The 19223-nt window shown below is 37.6% G+C and overlaps 1 protein-coding gene across 2 annotated transcripts in view; it reads right to left on the minus strand.

Moving 5' to 3' along the window:
- NFKB1 (nuclear factor kappa B subunit 1) overlaps positions 1–18916 on the minus strand; it is a 45501-nt gene extending 26585 nt beyond the window's left edge. Inside the window, exons 1-5 of one of the 2 annotated variants that reach the window (XM_062492983.1) lie at positions 18869–18916; positions 17665–17749; positions 10404–10444; positions 8338–8436; positions 1075–1223 (exon numbers count right to left, since the gene is read on the minus strand). In XM_062492983.1, the coding sequence (XP_062348967.1) occupies positions 1075–1223; positions 8338–8436; positions 10404–10444; positions 17665–17749; positions 18869–18913 (419 nt within the window). In that variant the 5' untranslated portion in view covers positions 18914–18916. The remainder of the gene's footprint in view (positions 1–1074; positions 1224–8337; positions 8437–10403; positions 10445–17664; positions 17750–18868) is intronic. The other variant, XM_062492982.1, reaches the window with a different exon arrangement.
- Between the last annotated feature and the right edge of the window lie 307 nt (positions 18917–19223).

Genomic DNA, 19223 nt, shown 5'->3' on the forward strand with positions numbered 1-19223 from the left:
AAGCTAAAAAGAGTGCAGTATTTTCCAAATAAAATGTTTTAAGCAAGGCTCTGGTCATTCTGCAAGACACTTTGAAATGAAAACTTCCATAATACAAGGTGTGCTTTTGTAAAAATCTCCTGGCACATTGAAAAATCAATTAGATCTGGGAGTATGAAAACAAGACAATAGCTCAGTTTTCATGTGGGTCAAGTGAGGACAGGAAAGCTGGTTCTAAACACCTGATGAAAAACAAGACAGGTTAGAAAATGAGCCAAACTTTTCAAGATGAAAAGGAGCATTTGAAATAAAGCTATTTAAATTGTTGTGCGCTGTAAAGTCAGTGCACTGGGCTTGGACATCAAAAGTTATAGTTTAAAAGAATCTCTCTCTCCCAGCCTTCTCAGCTTTTTAAACTTCATCATCTTCACCAACAAAGACATTCTTGAGATCACAGAACTAAAACTTGCAGCCAGCATGAAACCTGATCTAAGCCTCAAAACACAGTTGGGAGCTTCAGCTCCATTTGCCGATATAAACAATTATTCTTTCAAATTAAACAAGAACAGGCCAACTACAATTTCACTACAATCTTTCTGCTTTAAACTTTATAAGTTTTACTTATGCAGTTTTTTCATGTTTATACCTGTCCTGCATTAATTTCAAATTTACTAATCCTATTTTCTTAATGCTTTTCATTACATTTCTATTGACAGGTTTCAATAAAAGTAAAATATTGATCAAAGAGGTAACAAAATGATAACACTGATTTTAGTCCCTTCTCTGATCAAAACTACTTGCATTTTAAAGAATGGATTTACAATACAAATTTGGATTGCACACCAAGAGATTAAAACTGTACAAATGCCTAGTAAAATTTAGTTACTTAAATTTATTTAGCTAACTTCGGGCAAATTCTACAAAGGTGAACAAAAACCCCATTAAATTTTCTATTTATGATACAAAAAAACCCAGAGACCAGAGCGCAGAACAAGTGCTCCACAGAGCTGCCTCTTAGGGATATTTTTGTATTGCTTTTTACAGTGTTGATGCTTCCCCCACAGCTCAGGTTTCCAGAGGAGTCCCCAGACTTACCCTACAACCATGTCCTTGGGTCCTGCAGTAACCGTGCACACTCCATCTTCACAGAATTTACCCACCAAGCTGTGAGCGTGTAAGTGGACGTATTTCCCATTAGTTACTAACTGGACAATTACTTTCGCAGGTCCAACATAATTGCAGATCTGTAAATAAATATAAAAAGTGTGGGATAGTTTGCTTACTATTTTTAAAATGAAACGAGTAATGATTCCAGGTAAATATTTTCTGTCAGTTAAGTACAATCAAGTTTTCATAGGTGAAATGTGTATGCATTTCTTCAGGAAGTACAAATGGCAAACTAACTGTACCAGATCATCACTTTCTTTTGTAATTAAACTTGACATGCAAATGGCAGAAGTACTGACCAAAAAAGCTAAAAGAAAGCCTCATCTATTTAATAAAACATGAATCTCAGTTTTACATTCTGGCCATTTACTCCATATTGCTCTCCTTAAGTTTCAATCAGTACACTGAATTCACAATAAACACTGTTACCCACTAGAAAGCATACAGAAAATTAAACTAAAAACCCTGCATTGGTTTGCCCAATTTGTAAAGACTTAAAAATTATTTTTAGACATTATGATTGTTATAAAACATTTTGGCCACATTACAATGACTCCTCAGGTAGAGATTTTACAGTGAATAAATTCTATATTAATAGGCATTTTGTTAGTTCAATGTACTTCATCAACACATACTATCCAGTCCAGTAAATAGCTCCCTTAAATGTACACAAGGATATGTAATAAATTCCCACCTAGGATTTTGCTGGATTAGAACTATGATAAACTGTCTGCGTTCTTTTATATACCCAGCTCTGAAAGCCTACAAAGCTTTTTTCCCCCTTGCCAGTTTCTAATCACCATACATTTTTAACAGCTTTTAATAAAAAAACAATGCCTCAAAAACACATCTAAAATTACTAATAACATACCATACTGGTGAGTTATTTGCTTTACATATATTATTTAGAACTTTATTTTCTTTCCTCACTCCAAGGCAGTTATGGGTTATGCACCACTTTCAAATTATGCTGAACATAAAATTACCCACTTTTTAAAAAGCAAACATTACCTTCCCTTTCAATTCACTTAATTAACCCTTTTATCAATGTTGGGCTTTTCCCCCCTCCTCCTATGTTTTTTCTTCTGATTTACCTTGGGCCAAGTTCTTTGTATTACAGCAGCTTCTAGATCTAATCAAGCAAGGTATTAAAGGATCACGATAAACATTAAAGTGATGAATCAGTGATGAACGGAATATTTAAGGTTATATTGTTGATGAAATGCTGATAGCGAGGGATTGCCTCGATTTCACCACATTACTGAGTCCTGCTAGCTTCCTTCACTACTCCAGTTAACCCCTCTCTTGAACCCATTCCATCACAGCTGAAACACTTTGCATATGCACAGTGCATGCCCTCCCTGCCTACCTCTTCACTGCTGAAAGCAGAAAAAAAAATCCCAGCTATGAAAAAGTTGCTCCAGGAGGAGCAGGCATGCAAAACCCCTCTCATTATCCACTCCTGCTAGTTAACTGTATAATACTGCAGTAATGTGCATTTTACAAGTGGCAGTTTCTAAAAGACAAGACATAGGGTACTCATGCTTCCCTCCTGTTTCCACATGGAAATCTGGACTGAAACAGTACAGAAATGCAGGATAATCACTGCTGGACTATTTCTGTCATTTATCAGCAGGGAGAAAATTCCTATGTACCTTTCACAAAGTCATCTGAAAATAAAAACTACTGTGTTTAGTGCTACAGTATGTCACCACCACTGCTACAAATAACTTTTCAAAAAGGTAGCTTTAAAAAAATTCTTTTCATTTTACACTCAATTAACCCTTCCCTAGCACAAAGCTCCCAGCACAACTCTCGTGCTACGTTCACTATGAATAACATCAGTGTTCTAGTATCACATCAGGAAAGTTCAAGACAATCCTCCATCAGCTGTAGAAACCACAGTGAAACTGAAGGCAGGACTGCTGCACGTCAAGGACTTTCCAGCCTCTGAAAGCACAACACAGAACTGCAGTGGTAACCAGATTGCAATCTGTCCCTGTTATTCAGCTCAGCATGATCTTTGCAGTCTCTCTCTCTCTCAGGGGAAAAAACAAAAGGGCTCTTAAAATGTAACACCTTATGTAGGTCATAAGCCAAGAAAGGACTATTTTTGTTATCCCGTGTGATGTCCTGTGCAACAAAGGGGACAGAATGTCTCTGAATAGTCTTACACCTTTATGTCTTACAGACTTTCCTACTTGATTTTGAGTCATTCAGAGTAATTTGGTGCCCAGGAAAATAGTCTGAGTGGTTAAATACCTTTGTGTACCATAAATTAAGTCTGAAATAACTTTTCAATGTCCTTGAATCGTGCCACATTTTCAGAATAATTTAAAATTAATTCTGGCCACTCAGGTATACAAGTAACTGTCAGCTTTTGCATAGGAACTTAAGAAACACTGTCAAAGGCCTGAAAAGGTAGAATGTATGTTACAATGCAGAACAGGGATTATGGCTGTGACACAAAAACAGACTCAGCATGAGGGAGAGATAGCACGTGGATGCTGTATGGCTCAAAATCAGACCTGTGATCCAAAAAAATAGCTACTGAACTTCAAATTAAAGATGAGGGGAAAAAGGGAGTTCCTGGGTAGAATATAGCTATAACACTTGATTACATCCTGTACCTGAAGCAGCACTCAATTGATCTGATAAAGTTAAAAGGCTGCAGGCTTACATTTATCTGCTCTTTCTGTTTGGGAGATTTGTCTGAAAGATTAAAAGGGCGCTGTGAACTTGAAATTGAGTAAATTTCAAAATGAGTTCAAAGTTATTTCAGTTATTTCATGTTCCCTTGCAATCCAGATCCCAGACAATTTTTATAGGTTCCAAAACTTTACAAGAATATTTTCATACTTCAAAGATTTTTTTTTCCCAGTTACTCTTACAAGCAAGAAATGAAATCAATTGGTCAACAACAGGAGGAAATGATAGAAAAGACCATGTCAAACCTACAACGCCGGCATTACAAAAGCACCTATTTCTCTTTCCAATCCCTTTGTTAGAGCAACTGCAGCCCCAGTCCTGCCTATCCTTCAGAGTGTGACTACTGCTGTCCTCAATATGCATGTACAAGAAGTATTCCAAAGATGAGGCATCACTCACTCTTTATGAACAGCCTTTTTTTACAAAGCAGTATCTCTTTTTTTCAGTTGCTAATTAAATATAAAATATTTCTGATGTGGTATGGATCATGTAAGCAATTGAATACTTACTTAACAGACTTAAGAAAAAGCAATGTAAAGTAATTTAAACCAATGGCAGCTGAAGATCTGATCCTTTGACTGTGAGGTCACTCTAATGACAAAAATACGGAGCTAGGTGCTCTGCTTTACAAGCCCAGCTAAAGAGATTCAGTGCATCCTATTCAGCCAAATCAGCCTTACCAGCAAAAAGCTCAAATATCACTAAATTTAGCTTTGGCTGAATTTGATTCAGTATAGATTTTCAAGAGGGATAAAGATTTATACCAAAAAGTCCGCTTGTTCTTGTCTCATGTGTATGCCTTAATTCAGCTGTTAGGTGATTGTAATCAGCAATCTGTATCACTCTACACTTAATTCCTGTTGGGGGGGGGGGGTTAAGCAAATAAATATGCTCTTTTTGTCATCAAGGCTCATTAGCAAAGTAACTTGGCTAATTTATCATAAATTCTCTTTTTGAATACGAAGTAAATGTGCTGAAATCCCTGATTTCAAGAAGAACTCTTACCTCCAAATGGAGGTATAATTTGGGATAGCCCCAGGACACGATTGGCTGGGCAGTTTTGTCAGTGTGCCGGGCAGTCTGGTCAGTGCTGCATGCAGCTTCGAATCACAAGCCAAAGTGCTCCATGCCCAAATTCTTCTGCAGAGAGATGCTGCTCTTTAGCTCGGGCACACCTCTGAACTCTGGGCTGGAGCTCATTTACATCCAGCTCAAAAGAACCCTGAACTAGAGACTGCAGCCACCCACGTAGATTTGCCCCCAAGGAGATGAAAATTCAGGACATTTCCTTCACTTGCCTGTTTTCAGCAAGTTCTTGTCACACCTAACACTGGATCAAGCACTTCAGTCTAAAACACGAATCTGCCCACACTAACAGCAGTATGCAAGATCAGGACATACATGATAGACGTGTAAGGCCAGTGGAAATTGTCTGCATGAGTTTTCTCACATTTTTTCAAATATCTAAAAACCAAGCAAATTATAAATAATAAAAAAATTAGATAGTTAAGTATGCTGGTGATTAATATTAGACTTTGCTGTTTTATCTGTTCTTTTTATACTAATGATTGCTTTTTTCCCCGGACAAAAAAGTAATGATGAATGAGCAGTCCAGCAGCTTTGATTTCAAATGTCCTAGACAGTAAAATTTTCCAGAGTTGTGCTACTTACACTAAGTGGACGAAAATGAAATTTAAATGCAGAATTTTAGGTTGCAATCATGAAACATAACTTCATTTTAACATATTTATTATCTACAACTTCTCTCACTCTCCATAATGACATGCAAGGTTATATAGAATCCTCTGAATATGCAAGATGTTTTCTACATATTAGGATTACTGTTAGCAAAGACAGGGCTAAACAAAGAAACACATTTCAAGAAACACCTTTCCACAAATCATTAAAATAAATTAATCCCATTTTTCATATTGTAGAAAAATATACACTGACTATTTTTCTAGACTCATTAGTCAGGACTGTTCCATTAAACAAGAGGTTTTACATCAATTCCACCTTGCTGGCCAGTGCAGATTTGTTTCAAGTGTGAAGACTGGCTCTGCAGAACTGCTACATTAAGTCCTGACCTACACCATCTACTAATATACTATACAGGAAGAGGTTAAACATGTAATTAAATACTGAAGCATCTTGCTTACAGACATAGCAAAGTGTTCAACACTCCAGCCTTTGGGTGAGAGATATGTCTTGATGTGTTCCAGCTCAGCTACAAGTTAGTGACAGTGCAGGGAGGAAAAAAAAAAAAGGTTGAACAGTCCACATTATGCAAGAGGTCACATCCCATAAATGTGTTTTGTTTTTCTTTTGGCTTCCAATCCATATCCTATGAAAACAGAATAGGGAGACTGGAGTGGTTTTTTGTGCACTGAGGATGTCTATTTTCAGGCCATCCCACAGTAGCCACTAGTAAATTCTGAGAGAGCTGGCCAAGTACAAAGCTGATCCAAATTTGGGCTGCACTGATGACGCCATGACCAAGGGTTTAAACATCAGTCACAAAACCTCCCTTTTTTACAGTACAGCCAAAGCTCATGCTACTGTCCTTTTACTGCACTATGATCAACTAAAGTAGGTTATGTAGTGAAAACACTGGCACAAGAGTAAAAAAAAAATACAAAAACCTAAAAAAATCAAATCAAAACAAAAAAAAAAAACCAAAGAAACCCCAACACAACAAAAAAATTGCAGTTTTTAATTGTGCTCCCCTCAGTTATGACAAAGTGAGCACATTCTGACAAAACACAGAGAAGTCTTACAGGAAAAGGTGTGAAACACTTCTATCTTTACTGGCACCACTTCAATCAAAAACAGGCACTAACAAGAAATGGCCTTGAGGAATTTACTTGTGTTCCCTTGCCAGCCTCTCCCAGCAGGTGCTGCCATGTGGGGATTTGTACTAGAAAAAAAATCCCAGATGCACACAGTAGGATGGGAGGGAAAGGATGTGTGTGTGTGTGTGTGTGTGTGTGTGTGTGTGACCTCTAGATGAAATGAAAAACTGGTGATCAATGAAATTAGAAGGTCTGATGGAAAGCCAAAGAATATTCTGCTTTCTAGTTTACTCAAGGAGAAATTCCATTTCCTGTATAACTCCTTGTCATGCTATTGTGTGACCTACCACACCTTTATAAAGTATCACTTGGATTATTTTCATTACAGATTAGATTGGAATCCAAAGATCTAGCTCAACTGAAGCAAATTATTTTATATCTGAACATACCAGTGAAATTTCATTCATTGGTTCATCATTACTGTCAATATAGGAAAGAGAAAAGCAAGTAGATAATTTGCCTGGGCGAGTAATTTTTCTTAAGAGTTTTGCAAGGCTATATGAAATCAGCTTTCCTGGTTTCTTCTCAATTCACAAGACTAACCACCTAGGCTACCTCAGCCAATGCTGGTTATTTTCCATTATGTTATGCTTATACTGATTTGTTAGAGGAGATGCAACTGTTCCAAACTCCAGCCTTTCCCAAGAACTGCAGATGAACTACACACACAGTGAGAACGACCAGGAGTGGCACACGCCAAGGCAGAGGTTTACTGCTTGCCACTCTTCCTTCCCCTTCTTTCCCCATAAAGGAGTAAGAGAGCACCTGAATTAGAATACATTAAGAAATAACACCAGAGTCAGAATACATCAATCCTGCTCCTCATGAGAATTTGCAGTGCAACAGTTCAAAGATGTAGTGCAATAACAAGAATAATAATAACCAAAGCTGGCGTTTAAGTTAAAAAGAACACAGAAAAGACAAAGTGTAGCTTTTCCAGACTTCCACAGAAAAAAAATTTGCTGCAAGAACCATAGGCAAAGACAGTTCTACAATCCCAGAATGATTAATCACTTTTCTAATCTTCATACCGTGCCTCCAAAGAACATTCCTTTGATTAAAATATTTGAATTTTTTTCTGGAGGGGGGCAGGGGGAATAAAAACTGCCACAAAAAAGTTCAATGAACACCTGAACATAACACTGTCCCTATTAAAATGGAAAGTTCTATGTTGACTTTAAAGGAATTAAGTTCCTAAGAATGGAGTACCCTAGAGATATTGAATAAGGAGTAACATGAATAGAAAAAAAGGGAAAAGTTGGTAAATAGCATCCTAGAGTAAAGTGGAATAACTAAGCAGACTCATGCTTGGCAATGGAAATAGAGAAACCGAGCAGCTCAAGCCTTGCTAAAAGTGCACCTTAAGAAAGAGTTCCATTAGTGGAACAGTGGTAGTGAGGTAGTAGATGCAGATAAGTTACTGCTCAACTGTTGGCAGATAAAAAACAATGCCAAAACAAACCCACACATCTTAGGACAACTTTATTTTCAAAATCAATTTGAACGTTGGCATTGAAATGTAGTCTGCTTGAGCAACTTCATACAAATTCATGTTGCTATGCAATACAGTCCTATACACATACATACACACTCACACTGATTTCACAAAATTAATGCTTTATATCCTTACTTTGACCTGAGGGTATGATTTTTTGTTCTTTTCACTAGAAGCACCAGGAAGCCCACCATGCGAAGGCCCTTCACATACGTATCGGAAACGAAATCCCCTCTGTGGAATAAAGGAGAAGAAACTTGAAAGCTGTACAGAAACAAAACCAAAAGAGAAACAGCACACACAAAGATGAACACACACACCCACAAACAAGATTCACCCAAATGGAAAAGTTACAATTGTTTATCCGCGAAATGCTGAGTGCTGGTTAACAAAGCATCACTGAACTGTAGCCTTGGAGAACCTGTTCTATTCTCACTTTAACACACAGCAGCAATCTCACTTTTTTCTTTCAGTTAAGTGAAGATATTTTGAAACAGAGAACTATTTATACTTTTAAAATAAGATAAAATTTCACATTTAGAAAATGCAAGAGCAGATACTCTCTCCCAAGATTGCTGCTAGGTAGACAGAATTGAAACAAATAATAAGGAAGTCCAAAGCACCATAAAGGAAAGTACAGGGATGAAACAGAAACACTTCCTCCTTCTGGGAAAAATGTATGAAAGCTGTATCTCCAAGTGAAATCCAGAAACAGTAGGAAAGCTTCAGGGGACTCTGGCTGGTTTTCATTTCAGCTACATAAAACAGACATCTGAATATACTTTAGGGAACTGCAGGATATTGAAAACCACTCCAGAGCACAGCTCTCCATCGACTCCACTGATGAACATCCCCTTTATTTTACACGGCAATGCATAAAGCATGAAAGATGCAACTCTTAAGCAAAGGTGTCTGGTAACTCTACTTAGCAATATATTTCATGCGAACCCGAATTTTGCTTTCAGATCTACTCTCCAATCCTGCAATTTCTAGCAAAACCTCCATCTTATACAGGGCTCCCAGTGTCCAAATAGCACCAGTTAGTGTTGTAGCCTTTTCTAGGAATCATTCAGCTTCTTTCTAGTAGTAGACAACTCTGAATTCAAAGTCTGTATTAGCTGAAAGTGAGTAACATGCTTTAAAATTAATCCATAAGCAGTAGCTTCAATACCTATCCCACTAAAATCTTTTCAGGCTAAAAACTTGTTTACCGAGCAAATGTAAACTTCTATGACTTTTATCCAGACCTGACCAATTGCCTTCCTAACGTGAACTGAGTGACCCACAGTACTGCAAATGTAATGCCCAGCTATGATGAGCTTGAACTCAAGTTGATCAAAAGGCAAAGCAATCTCTGCAAAAGGCAAATCAACCTTTGCAGTCAGGACACACCAAGAGAAGGATGGGACAGCTTTTAGCCACTGCCTTCCCCTGTTTACTGAACAGCTCTGTAAGGTAGGATTTTATGCAATTCACTTGGACAGACAGGAAAGGCACTTCCTTACTGTAACAGCTTCAGGAGGAATCCTTGTAATTGCTGGTGCCACCAGCCAAAATGGGAACAATACCCAGGCACACTTCAGGGCAATTTTTACCCAGCAATTACTTTGTACATCAGTTGCATGAAAACTAACCAGTGCATTTAAATGACTTCTCTGCTATCAGAGGAGCACAGGTCAGTGTTTGCTACATAACAGAATAAAAGTTTCATTTGAATACTTGTCTTCATTTTTCTTTGATTATTCGAAACAGACAACCATAACAAAAAGAATCTCAAAACTACATTCCTTTAAAATAACAAAACACAAGTCAAAAGTTCCTGTAACTTGGGAATTGTTTTTATTTTTAACTTCTTGTGTTTCAAAAACTATGAAACAAATCCTAAAAATCTTCTACATTTGATCTACTAGCTTATGTTTCTAAATACTGGGGTACTGTAACAGTCACTTCTAAGATGACTTTAGTAAGGCATATTTTTAAAACCCTTAGGGTTTTTTGTATTATCACACTTCCAGAGAGAGATAAAGATGAAAACAGAACAAAACAGGAAATGCTTTAACTACAAAAGTTATAGTTAAAACTGCTCATGTTCAAGTGCCACATTTGTTCTGAGAGCTCACAGTTTTCTGTGGTCTTTATTCAAAGTTGAATGTAGTAATATAGCCACCACAGACATTTTCAAAATGTAGTCTTGTTCTTACCTGTTTTGGCTGTTCTATGATCTGAAGATATGGTCCATCTGCTAATATAAAAGAAAGAAATAAAAGTATTAATAGAAATTATTTTTTCTATTACTATAATTAATATATAAGTTGTAGGGGTAAGATTATGTCCTTGAATGACTTGAGATAAAGTTTTGAAAGCATCTAAGTCTCTTCAAAACTTAAATTTCAATAACTTATTTAATAATTTGGCAGTCTGTCACTCCCAGCTATAGACCAGTGGAATAAGAAGAGGAAGAATCAGTCAAAAAAGTTAATTTTAGCTCAGAGAGCCTGAACGGGCAACTGATCACTCAGTTAAAACTTGCAATGGTGAATAAGAACAACATTCTTCCCTTGCCACTGACAGCAGTCCAGCTTCTTGAGCTAAGGTTTACTTTTGTATTTAAACCCCTTGGGCTCTAGAGATTATACTCACCAGCTTTTGGCCCTAGGGCTTCCTACAGAATAGGTGCTTTTGAAAGACAAAGAGACAGCCAATGGGAAGCTCTGAGGCATGGGAATACAGGAGGAATTCAAGCTGCCTCAACATGCCTCAATAGTCAGAACTGATTTTAAAAAAATCCTGGAATTGAGAATCCTAAACGATTTACATTCTTTTAATAATTTCAGATACACTTTTAAATATAGTGTTCTGCTGAGCCTCTAAAAACACTGAATACATTCAATTTGACTACAAATACAGACTCTGTATAGAGATCCATCTTGGGCATGGTGCCAGTACATAAGATTATGTTCTACTAAAATTCTATTTGTGTCTTTGAAAGAAGGCTTCATTAAACATCTTTCAATCTTGTACAGTGGCTAACTTCGTACTGTAAACCTCATGCAAAATTCACCAGTGTGTATAGCTTTTGAGTAGGCCCTAAATCCAATGAGAATTCAGTGCCACTAGAGTTAAGCATTAATCACCTGATCAAAGCTCAGCTCTAACTCTGATCATTTAGATTATTTACATCAAGAAGGAAAGCTCTCTGGGTGGATGGCTGTGAAATACCTCTTAAAATTCAAGCCACTCATGAGTATCAAAATGATCATTCCAAAAGCTATTATGATTTCTTCCCTCTCTCTTCCTAAGCAGTCAAGATGATTTGTATTTCAACACTAAAAGATCAGTTGCTTTCAAAGTAGACTCCAAATGACAACTTCACTGGGAATACCTACATAATATTTTTCCAGCCATATTCCTCTTGGAATTCTGTATCATCACTTCTACTTTGTTAAAGGTATTAATGTTAAGGAATCAGGCACAGGTCTTAACTGAACAAGCTTCTCTTAACATGGAAGTTTTAATAAATACACAATAGATGAAATTAGTATTCTGCTGCTGCAGTTAGCTGACTCAGCAACTGAACTAACTTTATGTCAAAGTTATATTGCAAATGTCAGTTACAACAATTTCACATTTAAAGATCACTTATTTCCCAAGTCCATTAATTGTACTTTTCTTTAAAAGTAGACAGGGCTACTTGAACTCATGAAAAATGATTGTATACCACATACACATCATCTTGCATTACAAAGGAGGAAAACCAGTTTGGACTTCAGGAACTTTAAAAGATGTAGAGTAACATTTAGCTTTGGCCTTGTGTTTCAGTTTTTGTCTGTGATAGAATCAAGATAAGCTGAGTTTGGTTTAAGCAATACTCCAGCATTTAAATTTAAGACCTCTCTTCACAGACCTCTAATCCTCCTTGAGCTTTACAGCACCTGAAAATTTATATTTCAACAATAGAGAAGCCTTGTATTTTCTGGGCATTGGCAGCAGTAATGCACCTAAAATACAACAGTGTGTAGTTCAACTTTCAACCAAGCCTCCAGGGCATGATCTGCCAAGTAATTGTTCTTTGGCTCTTCTCCTCTTAGTAGTTCATTTTCAAGACATACATGTTGGGTTAGCACAAAATACTATTTCTTTCTCTGAAACATTAACCAGAAAAGGAAGTGCTGTTATCCAACGCCTAAATGGCTGCAGAAGTCCCCCAAGACACATCAGACCCAGGTTCCAGCTTTTGCCCAGCATAAGGAAATTCAGACTCCTAACAGAGGCATATACACTATCTTGACACATTGGAAAACTAAAGAAAATGCTTCATACCACTGAAATGGTTTGACCTTGCATGGCACTTGTGAAAACTCAGAAAAATTGAAAACTTAGGACTGTGGTTTTTCTGACCTCTTGGGAAAAAAAGCTTATAAAAAGCATACAAATATGCTAATAAAAAATAGTGTTTCATATACCAGCACTAGAAAAGTGCAAAAAAGATGCAGTGTAAATGTACAAATTCAAATTAGATGTCAGCTATCATTAACCTACATGATACAAATAACAAAACAATGTCTTTAAAACAGCTTTTTGAGATCTTATTTTAACCTTCGGGCTCCAAGACTAAAGATTTTTTTTTCCTTAACAGTGACTAAGCTATAGCATCTCAACCAGACACAGCACTACGGAGAAGGCATTCCGATGCAAAGCATTTAATCATGTCTGAAATGCTACTTAAAAATAAAACAGCAATGTTCAATGTTCAAGAAAACATCCAGGCATAAATGGCATATTATTTTCATTATAAAAAGGATTTTACTTAGTGAAAGGTCTCATATAGCTGAATTCTATACTTTACTGAATACTATACTTTACTGAACTCTGAATACTTCCCAGAGGCACATTACACAGCCTAACATTGCCTATGTGTGGTTCCTTCTTTCTTCACCCTTTCCCACAGGGAAAACACATTTAGTGTTTTTACACAGGGAGTTTTTAATAATTTGTTTCTATTAGTAGGCATGTCTTTGTCAAAGCAGACAAAGAGCAGGAACATGAAGATGCACATATTGTAAGAGGAAGGAATAATGGTGAGATTTGTGATGATCCTCCCTTCCAGCCTGGAAGGTGCTTGCTTTAAGTTCTTGTTTAAGGAGCAACCCCCTTTTAAATGCTAAACAGTCACAAGAAGGACTTAATGCATGGCTTATGTTCTACTTTTGTCCTCCAGAAAGCCTGAAGGACACAGTCACAGAGCTGCCTCTACACAGGCAGGGCTCCCATGGCTGCCAAGAGCCAGGTTTTCACAGGAGCACTCCTCGCGCTTTGCCTGGCACTGCTATGGCGGGGAGGCCAAGAACTGCAGCCACAACATGCAGTCCCCCAGCCTGGAGGGACTTTGGGGCAGACTGCCACATCCTGGCCATGCTTCAGGGTTTCTTCTTCTTCTGTCTTCTCACCTCAGTTGCCATAGACCAACTTGCATCCCACTCCAGTCTGAGTCACAGTCCCACTTCCCCATGTCTTCTTCAACTGCAAAGTTTCTTCATTTTCCTTCCTGCCTGAGTCAGCGGCCCTCCTGCCCCTTGCCACTCCCACCACTTGGCATTCTTTCTTCCTCTTGACAGGCCTCACCCTACACACACACACACTTCCAAGGAAGCACCCATCTTAGGCTCCCCTTTGATTGCTTCCCACAACAGTAAATTCAAGGAAAAGTGGGTCTGAGGTTGGTGGGATATCCCTGCAAGACTAGCAACTCTGTTGGACTAGTGGGGATCTGTATCTAACAGCTTTTCTAGTACCTAAAACCATTCAATTTAACCTGCAACAACCTGTGGATAAGTCTCTCTCACATCCTCTCTGTTGGTGGCAGAACAGGCATCTCACCCTTGTAATTGCTGTCTAGCTCTGTGGACATGGATGGAAATGCTCGTAGCCTGTAGGTTTTGATTGTTAAGTCCCACATCAGCTCTCTTGTGTCCATTGTGGCAGAGGTACTGTGATGCTAAAAGCTCAGACTGGAGACCTAGTGCCTTATCCTTCTTGAAGACATGCATTTGCATGTCCCACCCCTCAGGGATTCCCCTGCACGGGAATACTCTCTTGAATCCCAGCTCTTCAGTGTTCAAAGCATGATGTTTAAAGCAAATGGCATGTGAGACTTTGCTTAACTTCTTCCCTCGGTTCAGTCTTCCAAACACGAGCATAGAAGATCTAGAAAGAACATCAGAAACTGTATGCAAGACTGCCCAAGCTCCTGAGGATTAGGGCCACTGCTGTGGAACAGGGAAATATGAGCACTCATCTCATTTTTGGTGGTGGTCTGGTTTCCTTGAACAGATAACATTATCTCTCTCTGAAAAAATTTTAAAAAAACTTTCATCGCCTTCTTTTTCCCTCTATACCCTTTTCATTATTCACAGCAAGTGTCACACAGGGTTGGGCAGAGGAGGTTAAAGAAACAGCAGAGAATTATTGCCTCCAGGCAATACTGTTCAGGTCCTGATGGCTCTGCTTCAACATCAAAGTTTTGAAAACACACCACCTTAATGCCAAGAGCTAGTCAGACCAGAGCCTCTCAAAGCCAAAACAACTATGCAGTTCCCAAACCCACCTCTAACTGGGGCACATTACGTGGTTGTAAATGGCCTTGGATCATCATGAGGGAGTACAAAATATCCACAATTACAAAACATTTAGCTCAGAGCTCTGCCCATTTCCTCTCCAATGTAAGGCATCATTTTGTTTCTCCACTACCCAGTGGACATCCCACTGATGTGCACCTGCTTTTATTCTGCCTAAATACATGCTGCAGATAATGCTCCCTCCATCCCCAGTACCCCTAAGGATCAGTACCTAACCTACCTAATCAAAGGCAGGATACTTCCCAGCAAGCCAAAGAAGAGGCTCACTTCATGAGGTACTTTTCTGCTGGTAGAACTTGAACCATGTAACTACTACAGCTTTAGAGCCAAAGTAACAAAAATGCCTAATTTTTCTTTAAAACAGACATACAAGAGAAAAAAAGAAGCACACAAAGACATTTGAGCACTGACAATGATGTTGAGAAAATCCACGTCCCAACATCTGAAAGTTTTTCTACTATTACTGTAAATATTAATGTAACAGCAGAACATCCATCACCAGAAAGTCCCCAAATTCCCCAGCTACTTGTTGATTCAGCCACACTGGCACAACATGACAATCCAAAGTTATACATTAAACCTGTCTGCCAATGTAATGTCTGACATGGTGCATTTTTGGATGCACAGACTGAAAGATATATGCACAGCCAGATCATGAGGTTCTTTCTGTCTTAATCATCCATCTGTCCTTGAGAAAAATCCTTTTATTTCTCTCTCTCCATATCTCAGCTGGAAATACTTCTGGAAAATCCCACATGATTTTTTAAATTGACCTTGTTGAGTAGAAAGAAATACTTAGTCCCTGCTTGAAAACCATTAGAGTATAAAAATTATTATATTATCTTATAACTAAAGAGCCAGTCCATTGCAGCATCCAATGCAGCATATTTTCAAGAAGGGGAGGAAGTAAGGATTATTGAGATGCTGTTCAAGAAACAAACTAACTGTGGCATCATCAGATGCTGCTGAAATAACCAACCTTTTCTGATTTTTTTTAATTAACTTTTTGTTTATGATAACCTGTGAAATCCATGATCCTTTATTGAATCCCGTTTTGTGCAAAAGGAACTTTCCACCTATGGTGCAGCAGTAGACAAAAGCAGTGGTACTTCTTTTCAAAGCAATTTTGCAAATTAAGGACAGAGCTAGACTTAGCCCAGTAAGAGTTTTCTGTGGCAGCAAAACTCAGTGAATCCTTGACTCCCTGACATGGTTTTGAAAACAGCTGTTTTCTATTTCAAATGAGACATAGTTATCTGAAAATTAGTCTGATAGATCTGAATAATTTGCGTAGAATGAGTCTGGCAAGAAGAATACAGAGTAATCTTAAAAAGAACAAGAAAAATAGCTCATTACAGGGAAATTTCAATAACCTTATTTGTTCAACAGAAACTGTAAGGAAAAAAACTCCTTGGTCTACAATGCACAAGCCCTTTTAATACTACACAGATTAATCTTACTGAATAGTTTTATCAGCCTTAATAAAAATATACTGTAAACAAATGATTGCAACATTAATTTGCTGGATGTTTTTCCATATTTGTCAAGAGCTCTGCCCATGAGAACATTTTATTATGAAACAAAATTATCTGTACCATGTGTGTTTCTTGATCCTTTCTTGATACTACTCTTTTAAGAAAACAAGGAAACACTAAAACAGTAAGCCTGCTTTAATTTTTATTTTATAAGCAGCATTTATTTTTTACTTTAGCGTGGAATTTTACCTGTGAAGGAAAATGTTAAATGCTTATTTCATTTTACCCTGAACACCTTCACTGCTATGAAGCGTATCAAATACTGCAATCAGAAGTGGTTTGCACTTTCAATCAAAGAAAGTAATTTGCAATGCATAAAATACCAGCTACATCCTGATACAAGAGAGTCAAAGAGGTAACAAGAGAAAGCTGTAATGGTAAAAGACTTGAACAGCTATACTTGGGCTATATTTTGAGAAAAAAGTCCTAAGTTTAAATAAAAGTTTATTTCCTTCTTCCTTTTGTATCAGCTGTTCTAATAGACTAAGCAGGAGAAGAGAGTTTTCCAAATTCATGCAAAACGTAATATTTATAAAGAACTTTAATAAGCAAAATCAGACCAAGGTTGATTAAGCAGCTGATACTGACTGAACTATAAAAGACTTGTATTTGTTCTTACTGTTCTGGAAGAATACTGTAAAACTGCTTATCAAACCTTTGCAGAATACTATTTGCTATTTTCAGTGGTTTGTTGCAAAGTTTGTCTGAGCTTTTAAACTAGGGTCATTGTTCAGGAAATTGTCAGGTGCTTCTAATACCACACTGCCACTTCACAGGAAGCAGAGAAGTCACCGAGAAGGAAAAACACATTTGAATGGTACAGGAAGTTAATATTCTCTGCATTTTATTGCTGAAAAACAAGCACCTTTAGAAGTACTACAACAAATGCAACAGTATTCAAAAGGAAAAAAAAACACATGTTGCAGTCTGCAAACTGGCAACAGAAATATGCAACTCACTGAAGGTTCAAATTCAGAAAAAAAACTCAACAAAGTAATTTATAAAATCAGGTCACTCAAAGCTCTTTGGTCACTGTCCTGGTTTCACCTGGGAAACTGCTGAAACTTTCAGTTTCTGTACAAGCCACAGAAAATCTGAGTTGCCTCACTGCTGAAAGTTTCATGAGGGGAAGAAACATGCAAAAAGATGTAATAAAAAAAACAACTTCGCAATCTCCTATTACGACACACAAGTCGGTAAATAGAAAGAGGCTCTGAAAAGAACTGCTCAAAAGAAAATAAACAGGAAGAATCAGCAGGACAATAGCACCATCACACAGTAAGGGTTCCTACCTGTTCGTAGTGGTAAGTCTGAAGTGATGTAATTAGTACTGTTAAATAAAGCATTCATTCCCATGAACTGATCCACCGCAAACATCTATATTGAAAGAAAATAGTCTTCATTATTACATATAAACATAGTTGCATAAAACATCTATCAGCAAAGAACTTCAAAGTTCTCTGTAAATATTCACTGCAAACACCTCACTGAATTACATAAACGTTTTACAGCCATTTTATTTTTGCTGGCAACAGCACTGCAAGTCAAGTTGACAGCACCAACCCAAGTTTCACCAGAATCGTGAGACCGCACCAACCTCAGCAGTTTCTAAACACCCATTTTGTTTACACACACTAACAACTATAAATTCTTAAGAACTTATACAGTAAATTCTGAAAATCCAACCCTAGGTGTCTTGCCCAAGGCCTTGCTAAAGCACCTGTGAGTTTTCATTTCCACTTCTCTGATTAAACCCCACCAGACTACATTCCTTATGTAAATATATTTACAAGCTCTAATGCAAGAAAACAGTATATCCAAGGTTAATGTTTAATTTTATTTTTTTTAAACACTGACATGTCTTAACTTACTGTAATTGTTGTCAGGTATAAATCTATCTTCTTCCAAAGTGGAGCAAGCATAAAGGGGAAAACAGTTGCTTTTTTAAAACTAAGGTGAGTGGAAATGACCTGTTCTTCACTTAAACTTTTCACCCAAGCACCATTCTCACAGTTCAACTAATTTATGAAATTATCTAAGAAGATCAGGAAGAGCTCCTGAAGAGCTAGGCCTATGGATCCATGTGAACATCTGAAGGAACATTTTAGTCATCACTGTCAATGCAAACATGACAAAAATTTACACAAAAGGGCCTTTTAGGACATAAGCGGCTTTATTTTCAGAAAGACTTCAAAGTTCACCAGAGAAGAAATTTCAGAGCAAGTGTCACAGGTATGCAAGGCATAAAAATAAGCACTTTTTTCAACTGCTTAATTCAGCAGGCCTAGCTTTCCTTCTCATTTCAGCCATTTGACCAGTGGCAAGGCACTCTACAGGTGATCTGTAAAAACCAGCTTTGGGAAAAAAGCCCTGATTTCTGCCAATTCAGGATCATTTTCTATGCCCATATTCAGTCTAGGAAATGACAGGACAATATGAGAGGAGGCCTAAACAGGAGAGGATACAGAGATACTGAAAACACAGAAATTTACTTACTTGGGGATCAGATACTCCCATGATATAGGAATCTTCTGCTGCCATTTTAAGTCCTGAAACACAAAAACATGATTAGTACTTTTTTTTTTTTTCTTCCCCAATGTAGAGCAATAGAGAAGCCTGGAAAACATTCAGTTAAAAGCCCAATCTCTGACACTTTTTATTTTACTCGCAACACTAATGATTTCTAAAATACTTCCAAAATTCATCAGTTTTTGGAAAGATCAATGTAAGGACAAGATAGGCTACAGCTGGGATTTTCCACTGCCTATTGCCAAGAAATAAAAAATTACAGTCAAAGCCCAGAAGAATCCGTAATTGTTTCTGTCTTTGCTCTGACTATTCTGACTATTGA

The sequence above is a fragment of the Cinclus cinclus genome, chromosome 5, assembly GCF_963662255.1.
Source record: "Cinclus cinclus chromosome 5, bCinCin1.1, whole genome shotgun sequence".
Classification (NCBI taxonomy): Eukaryota; Metazoa; Chordata; class Aves; order Passeriformes; family Cinclidae; genus Cinclus; species Cinclus cinclus.